The sequence below is a fragment of the Prinia subflava genome, chromosome 14, assembly GCF_021018805.1.
Source record: "Prinia subflava isolate CZ2003 ecotype Zambia chromosome 14, Cam_Psub_1.2, whole genome shotgun sequence".
Taxonomy (NCBI): Eukaryota; Metazoa; Chordata; class Aves; order Passeriformes; family Cisticolidae; genus Prinia; species Prinia subflava.
In genome coordinates, this window is record NC_086260.1 from 7,679,814 (window position 1) to 7,689,062 (window position 9,249).

At 49.1% G+C, this 9,249-nt stretch overlaps 1 protein-coding gene across 1 annotated transcript in view; it reads right to left on the minus strand.

The window, feature by feature from the left end:
- The window catches only part of PTPRG (protein tyrosine phosphatase receptor type G), a 394,663-nt gene extending 386,094 nt beyond the window's left edge, over positions 1-8,569 (minus strand). Inside the window, exon 1 of the mRNA XM_063411184.1 lies at positions 8,093-8,569. Within this exon, the coding sequence (XP_063267254.1) occupies positions 8,093-8,177 (85 nt within the window). The 5' untranslated portion in view covers positions 8,178-8,569. The remainder of the gene's footprint in view (positions 1-8,092) is intronic.
- Positions 8,570-9,249: the final 680 nt, after the last annotated feature.

Genomic DNA, 9,249 nt, shown 5'->3' on the forward strand with positions numbered 1-9,249 from the left:
GAGCAGCAGCTGAGGATCTGCCATTGCACCAAGAGAACAAATTACAGAACTTGCACATTTTGCACCCCCAGTTTGCAAATATAACAATGAATTAATTCACAGTAAACAGGAGGGAAGCGCTTTGCATAAACAATGTAGTAAGAAACAATTTAAAAAGTCACAGTTTCTGAAACTGCTGTCACTGAGCACAAACTTTTAACACTTACTTAAATAGCTAAAACTGTACAAAGGTGTCACTTCAGAACACAAACAGTTATACAGAAACTATATAATCTGATGCAAAACCCTTGGGCAAAGAAGGAAAAATAAACAACTAATTTTAGAACCTGAACACTCCATTAGCACTTCTCACCAATTAAAATATGATGCAACTGCTGTCAACAGGCAAATTTTACTTGCATTTTAAGCATGGATTTAAATACAAATTACTGCACTGTAACAATAATAAGTCAACTACCTACAAGTAGAATGGAGGCCAACAAGAAGAGACATTCAACCGGTTCTCTCTGCCTCTCCAGTGAAGGGATGCAGTGTTTAAGAGACAGACATGCTGCACAATCCCTCATTTCTACTTTGACTGCAGTAAATCTACCAGAAGTCTAAAAGCACTGTGGTAATCTAAATGCCAATGAAAGTCTACAGAAAATTTAATTCTTACACCCAATTTTGATAGCAATGTAGATCTGTAGTTAATTATTTTAATGCTACTAGGTATCCTTATTGTTTCCAGGGAGCTGGGAATGGGAAGGGATGGCTGGACACAAATGTCATGCTGAGGCCACTAAACAGAGGTTTAATATAAACATATATCTACAAAAAAAACCAAACCAAAACAAAACCACAACCCTAAACTTGCCCTAAAAAGCTCTTTGTCAAAACCTATTTATTTTGAGATATGTATCACTGCCTCCTAAGATACAAACCAAATTCTTGTACAATCCAGAAGGGGAGAAGGGAGGTGGGGAAAGGGGAAAAGGATTCTTCAGGGAAGCATTTCCGAGCACTCCAAACTGACACAAAGGCAGAGAGAGGTCCTCAGTGATGGGAGTTACTTCAGAGACATTCTTGTTTCAAAGAAACATAGAGACCAAAGAAAGTCATTTGCTTTCAGCTGAGGACCATCAACACAGGTCAGGACAGAACTGTTTCTGTTTACCTCTGCAGTCGAAAAATTACTTACGCAGTGCATTGGCACAAGATTACCATCACATCCTGCTTATTCATGTTCACCTCCTCTTACACTGCAGTCCTCTTCCACTCTGGGACAGCTAACACTGGTCATCAACCAGCCTGACAACCTCTCTGAGGAACTCCAGGTCTGGGACTTCAGACTTAAAAAACAACAATCCTAACAGCAAATGCTTTTATAGGAGCAAGAAAAGGGCAAGGCTCTGCTTTGGTAAAAGCAAGTATTATAGCATTTCCTATGTCTCTTACAAGCCTCCTGCAAGGACAGAAGATGGAAAGAGTGAGGTGTGGGAAAACTGAACAACTCTTCACTTTGCCTGTGAGAAGTTATCAGATAGCTTTCCTTTCCTGTCAGCAGGATAAACTGACTCCCAACAGAACTTTTAACAGCACTCTGTCAAGGAGACAGGCACATTTTATTTCAAAAAAAAGAGAACAAAGCAGCTGCCACAAGACCAAATAACATCCTGCATTTTGCTCCTAAATACCACTGCAGCTCTTCAGGGCTCAAGGTTTCATTCATTACATTGCTGCAAGCAGAGAAAAGGATTTTTCAAAGGAGCTTTTCCTGAGCTAAGCATCCAAGTCTCAAAACACCTAGACTTTCTTTAGAAAGGCCCCCACACTATGAATGCAAAGTCCCTCAAAGCAGGCACTGGACAAGATAAACATCTAGCAGGCATCACTGCAGCATTTATGCATAGAAAAACTGCAACACCCATGTCAATTGAGATTTTATATGCCAGCACTGCTGGCAGGTGCATGATGCAGTCATGTTTTAAGTTCTAGAAAACATTTCATCATTATTCAAATGACTTGGTAATTAAGAGCACTGGTATTTCAACTCCCAAGCAAACTTGAGGATGCATAATAAAACCACATTTTAAAAAAAAGGCCACACACTAACTGATTTTACTTTAACCACAGTTGAATACTTATTCAAATTGCTGTAAAGTGGGCCATTCAGTGTAGCAAAACACATCTTACAGTGATTGCATGAGCTTCCTTACTGATGGATCTGATTTCCAAATAACAGGACAGGACCTCAGCACAAGGTGAGGCACAAAAGGTGGCAACAGCTCACGTCCTGCCAACAGCAGCCAGAATTCTCTGTGCTACAAGGCCTTTTAAAAGTACTGTAACCAACAGCAAATTGTTAAAAGCTTACAGGCATCTGCATAAACCAATATACCTTATATCTAACAATAGGTGCTTGTTTCATATTTCTTGCTACTCAGAAACTTTTTATACTCTTCTATAAACAAAGCACAAAGTCTCATTATGAAACTTTGCTATTATCTAGCTTAATGTATTTTTCTACTTGCTAAGGCGTAACTGCACAGCACAAAAACACAGTCTATTGTTCTATGTCCTCATTTTTGTATCTTTTTAACTCTAGGCCTACATCTGCACTCCTATGAGAGTTTTCTACTTTTTCTATTTCCCACACTGCCCTGTGCCTTCACTCTTCCTCCTCCTCCAAAGTGGGGAGTTTATTCCCACCAGTGTTTCCTCCAGCTGTCCAGTAGTGATATCAGGGGAAAGGAAAAATGAGACAAGAGCAGCAATATCTACGGAGTATCTCAGCAGCATCATTGCTGTGCTTGCAATCTGCTTCCTAATTCATCTGTTCACTTTCAGGGTGGGAAGAGATTCTGCTTAGGCCACAAATATGTGACAGCTCGAGGCATAAAGCTGCAATCCTGCAGCTGTGCCTCAAGAAGATGAGTGTGCACTGAAAGGCGAGCATTTGAAGACACAACCAGTGCAGCCCAGAATCGCTCAAGAGGACACTTGTCCTCACTGAAGCAGGCTGGGATCACTCTGGAGCATTGCAGGACCTGTTAGCACCACTGAATAAAGAAACCAATCTGACTTGTCCTGGGGTAAGTAATCTGTACCCTGCAATACAGATAACACAATCATCAGCACAAGATACTGAGTAATGGAAAAATTAACAGCACTCAAGGATCATTTTTCTGTGCCTTTTTCTTTTTCTCTAAAGGTTGATGGGCACACAAATATGAAAACTGGTTGCTTTCATCCAAAGCTATTCTCTGGTTGGGCACCTCCAGTTTGCCATACCCCAGGTTTTTCTGCACAGGATGAAAGGGTGCAGTAAAAATCTTCCTTCCCTGCTTTGCTTCCAACCCATGGATGTGTTCACAAAACTGGTGCTCCCCGGTGGAACTGGGCTGTATCTGGCAATCTGAGAAGTTACATTCCCACCAGCCTGTGCAAGAAGATGCAGATCCATAACTCTCACTTGGAGGAAACACTGACAGGGGTTTACCTCATGAAGAAGGGAAAACTTATAAAGATATTTAGACACCTAAAGCAACAAGCAGTCTCCAGAAGGAATATAGAAACCATAAATTAACCCATATGGTGCATATATAAATCCTCAGACAACTCCATATTTTTAAAAACATTTGTCTGATAAGATTATACTTCCTAAAATACTTAAGAATTGTTGTTTAGAATTAAACTTAAAGTAGCATGGCACATAAACATAAATAATTACAATTTCATCAACACACAGGAGCAACTCTTTTAAAATGGAAGTACAATAACTTGGGCAAACAGAAATTAGGCTCATTTTTTTGTAATTTCTCTGATTAAAGTTCTATATTAGCTAAAGTACAGTGTTATTACTAGACCCTTAGGCTTCAGAGCACATCATGCCACATGTTCATTTGGCTGCTAAAAAGCAGCAACCAAACGATTAGCACTTTTTTCCAAGGACAGCTGAGATTAATAGTTTGAAGTCATTCCTTAATTTAACCATGAAACTTGAACATTTAAATTAAACTCAACTTTAATAACATTTATTTCAGAAAACTGTAAGTATGTTAGTCCTTGAGCACTGATTACAAGATGGATAGAGCTGTTAGCTGTCTTTTCTGTAATTGAAAACAAATTCCAACTATTAAACTTACAGAACTTGGTAACAGTACAGCCAACACTTGTTTCTGCAAAGGCCCAGAAACTGGGAGTGAAACCATCACCCTACTGAAATCAGTAGGAGATTTCCAGTGATTTTTTATGGTACCAAGCAGGATCTGTTTGTTCCACAAAGATTTCCAGTGTGGATGCAGATGGGATGGGTGAAGGACACATCTCTGCTTGACTCACAGCAGCTCGTCACTCTTCTAAGACACCCCTTTTCTGAACAGGAACAGAAACCCTTACATCCTCCTTTCCTAGACAAAGGAGGGTATAGGGGTCACAAGAGCAATAAAAGAAACCCTAACTCAGACACAGGCAAAACGTCCTCCTTGTTCTTCCAAGCAGAGCAACATCCCCAGCCTGGATACAGGCTTTGCAGACATTGCCATACGGCTGAGGGAATTCCAGTTACCCTCAAACTGTGGTCCTTTCTTGGTTTGAATGTACTGAAATCCTTTCCTTCTGGGATGCCTTTTCCTGCCTCCCAACTTTAGGAAACCTCTTCCTCTGGCTGCTGGCACAGACAGCTCCTTATTATGATTACTATGGACTTATTATGATTACTATGGACTTATTATGATTACTATGATTACTGGAGGACTTCTGAAAGCCGTGTGCAGGCCCCGTTAGCCACAAGCCTCCTGCTAAGGGATAGCAAAGCTCTCCCTGGAGTTCCCCCCAAGAAGCAAATCACAAGCTCAGCTGCTGCAGCCTGGGAAGGCTCACTTGACTGTCTCCATCTGCAAGGACTCCATTAGCAACTTCCCGTAACACAGAGCGTATTTCGAAAGAGCACTGAAAATAAGGGATAATTAAAATGTACGAAGTGTCATCTTCATAAAAGCCACAGGACTAAATAAAGTCTTGGAGGGCCCTCTCCTGTACATTCTGTATTTCTCTACGTGCACAATGCACCTTCCTCTGTAAAATCTTTGCTAGACAAAGCCAGTCTTCTCTGTACCTTTGAAAATATCTGAGGTAGTATTTACTTAGTTCACAAGGCACCGCTCCCAGTATAATTTTTCCTCCAAGCAGAAGACAGTTACATGCAAAATTAACTCTCAGCTCAGATCTATGAAGACTCAAAATCCAAAACCCATTTCGGCAGTTGCCAGGTTAGCAACAATTTGATTCATTACCAAAGAGCTAATCTAGACTCGGGAAAATTATTTTCATTTATGAATCTAACCTAAGAAAATGGTAGCAATTGTCAGTCCTTAGACGACAGGATTGTCAAAGCAAAAGCTAAGAACTGCATAAATGTGTACTTTTTCCTTTACAAAAAAAATATTTACTCTCTCTTGGCAAAGCACCAAGAAATCAGATAGTAAGGATATCACCGTAATGCTAATATTTATGTCTTACTGATTTTTGGTACTGTGAATTTAGATTAATGAGCAAACAGACCCCATGGAAACAACCTCTCTTACCTTGTCTTGGTTTGATTTATTAACCAATGCAATTACCAGTGACAAGCCCACAGAGAAATGCACTCAACAGTTCAGAAAGAGGAAAACCTTACCGACACATTTTTTTGCCAGAGTGATTCCTTTCTCTTACTGCAACCAAAGAACAACAACAAAAATACCTGCTTAAAGAGTGAAACCCTATTACAACACTACTAACAAAGAAATACTGCAAAGACTTCTTTTCTACATGGTTCATTTATTGTTACTGGACAAAGAAAAGAACAGCCTTTATGTTTCCTCACAAAGTAAAGTGATTTGCAGGGGAGAAAACAAGTAGTGACCTCTCTTCCATTTAAAGGGCGCTAGATATGAAGCAGCGGGAAGAAAGATGCTTACAAATTGAAACCAAGCTGACAAATACCTTACTTTAATCCTCTCTAGAAAATGCTACAAAAAGGCACAGAAGCGTTTGTGGTAGGTACTAAATGGTTAATATGCGGCCGGGATTCCCTGCCAACACAAATCGCGATGATTTGCCATTGGATGTTGTCAGCAGCAGTGTCCTGCTATAGCCCACAGAGACGCTCCCTGCAGCGTTCCTGCCTCGGGCATCTCTGCTGTGCGGGATCGGGGCTGAGCGTCCCGGGGCACCGGGGTGTGCCCTGCACACACACCGGCACTGCTGCTCCTCACACCGCTCCGGGACCGCCACCGTGCCCAACACGGCGGCTCTGCACGAAACTAAAGGCAGGAAAGCCTTTCTGGAAACAGTTCGCTTTCCAGGCAGACCTTTAGACACGACCAGCCCTGAAACATTCCCGAGTATTACACAGCTGTTTTATGGCTTCTGGAATTGAAGAGTTTACCAACACTCTGCAAGCGTCCTGCTACCCTCTGCTTGCATCCATCTTCATATTCGAACCATAATGCAAATATTATCTGGTTCAAACATCGCTGATCTAAATCAGCAAGTCGTATAATACTGTCATATTAAACCAACATCAGGGCTTGTTTTCCTGCAGCATTCCTGGAGCCTGCCTTCTAGATGTAATTACTATACAATATATATCAGAACCAGAGAGAAAGGCATCACTCCGAGGGCTGAAATTGAGAAGAAATCAATACAAAGAAGATAAACGTTTCGTCAAAAGCTGCAGAGGTATTAACCCTCTCCCCAACTTTGTTTCTTTTTGCTTCATTCTACCATGCGAGAAGCTGCTGGAAGGAATGGGATGGGTCTATCTGCTTAGCTCTGAATTTGGTGCTAGCAAAAAAAAAGGTATTCTAGGAAGAAAAAATGAAAAAAAAAAAAAAAAAAAAGGAAAACATAAGTGAAGTTCCTATAAACCCCCCAGAATTTCATTATTTCTTTAGAGTCTTGCACACCTGGCCGCGGCGGGCAAGCAGGGCTGCCTCGGGAGCCCACGGAAAGGGCGGGAGAGGCGGCGGAAGAGGGGCTCGCGCTGCCTCAGGCGCCTCACAACGCCCCGCCGCTGCCCCCGGCCCAGCCCCGCCGGGAGGGAGCGAGGGAGGGAGCCCCGGGGCGAGGGAGGGAGCCCAGGGAGGAAGGGAGCCCCGGGGCGCAGGGGGAGCCCCGGGGCGGGACACTGACGGCGCTCCATCCCTCGGGCGCCCGGAGCGGCCGCGGGTCCCGCGGGGCGCGCGCGCGGCCCGGGAGCGCGCCGGGCGGGGCTCGCGCTGCGCGCCGGCGGAGGGGCGCGCGCCCCGCGGGGGCGCCGGCGGCCCCACAGCGCCCCTGGCGGGCGGCCCGGGCACTGCGGAGGCGGCGGGACCCGAGCCCCGCGAGTTCCCCCGGGCCGGGGGGAGCGGCGCGGCCGCGGGTCCCAGCCAGGGCCGGGCGAGCGCCCACCCGGGCCCGCGACACGCGAGCCCCGCGGTTCGGTGCGGGGCGAGGAGCGACACACGGGCACCGGCCGTGGGGCTCGAAGGGTGGGGAGAACTGCGCGGCGCTCGCCGAGTGCCCCCGCCCGCGGAGCCCCTCTCCCGCGGGTGCGCGGCGCTGGCCGCACAGCCCCAGCCCCGGAGCGGGCGCGCAGCCCCGCGGGACTCCCCCCGCCCTCACAAGGTCAGCACGCGGCTCGGCGAGACCCCCACCGCGGACACGGGCGGCTGGGGAGGGCAGCGACCGCCAAGTTTCTGGCGGGGAACCGGGGGGCTGCGACGCGGAATCGGAGCGCGGAGTCGCGCTGCCTTTCGGGGCGGCGAGCGGCGGTCCCGCGGCACAAAGAGAGCTCCAGGCAGCCCCGCACAAGGAACCCCCCTGCGCCCGCCCCGCGCCGCCGGGCGCTGCAATGCACCGGAGACAGGGGACACCGCGCCGGCAGCGCGGAGCCCAGCCCGCGCTCCGCTCACGGCCCCGCTCCCGGGCAGCGCTGCCCGCAGCCGGGAGGAGACCCGGCAAAGGGGCCGCCCCATCCCCGGCGCATCCCCCGCGCTGGCGGGGTGCCCCGCCGGCTCCCCGCGGGGGTCGCGGACACGTGTGGAGGAGGCACCGGGAGCCCCCCGAAGCCGCCGCGCTCACTCACCGGGGAAGCACACCACATCATGGAGCACGGAGCTGGTGATTTTCAAGAAAAAGATCCACCAACACGGTTGCAGTAGCCTCCGCATGTCCAAAGCCGCACATCGAAAGGGGAAAGGGGCTAAAATAATTAACACGCAGGGGGAGGAAAAAAAAATGGGGGGAGGGGGCAAAAAAAAACCCCAAAAAACTTGTTGAAAATAAGTTTCTCCCCGCACCCCTGTTCCTGCGGGAGAAAGCGGGGGGCTCCTGCTCGCCTCCTCTACAGGAGAAAAAAAATCCCTCCAAGCGCGGGGCAGGGGGAGCACAGAGACGAGCGCCGGCGGGGCGCGGGGACCCCCCCGCGGCTGCGGGCGCGGGGCGGCGCGGCTCAGGCGGGCAGCAGCGGCGGGGCGCGCATGCCGCGGACGGGGCGCTCACAGCCGCCTCCGCGCACGGGCGGGCGGGCGGCGGTCAGCCGGGGCCCCGGCGCGCTCCATCCTGCCGTACAGGAAGTGGCGGGCGAGCCCGGATCCTGGCGGAGACTTTAAAGCGGGGCGAGGGAGAGAGAGGGAGAGAGAGCGCGGCGCGGCGGCGAGGCGAGGCGAGGAGAGGCGGCGGCGCGCCGGGCGCCCCGGCGGCGCGCCCCCGCCGCCCTTAAAGCGGCCGCGGCGGCGGGGCGGGGGCGCGCTCGTGTACACGCTCCCGCTCCCGTGCACGCTCCCGCTGCCGCCTGTGTGCGTGTATTTGTGGGGGACGCCGCCGGCAGCGGCGGGGTTGGGGCCGGTGTGTCACCGAGGCGCGGAAATTCGCCAGTTGCGATTTCAGGCTCCGCGCTCTGGCCCCGGCTGTGTCTGTTTGGAGTTACTTGTCTCATTCTGCCGCCCCCCGGTGCGTGCTGCTGCGGGGGGGGCCGGATTGGTGATGGGTGGCCCTGGACTTCGTGATCCCCCCCCCTTTCACTTGTATGCATCACTCGGACCGTCAGAGGGGTCCGACCCTCCTCCCCGCCCCAAAACCTCGCAGTTTTCCATCCCCTTCGGCACCCTGGATGACTCTGTGGTCCCCCACAGAATCACACAGCTCAGTGCTGTGCTTGGTATTTCCAGAAATCCTCATGGAAATCATACAGATTTTTTTTTTCTCCTCCGGTGGTATGTGTCTTTTTGAGTACTGCAAGAG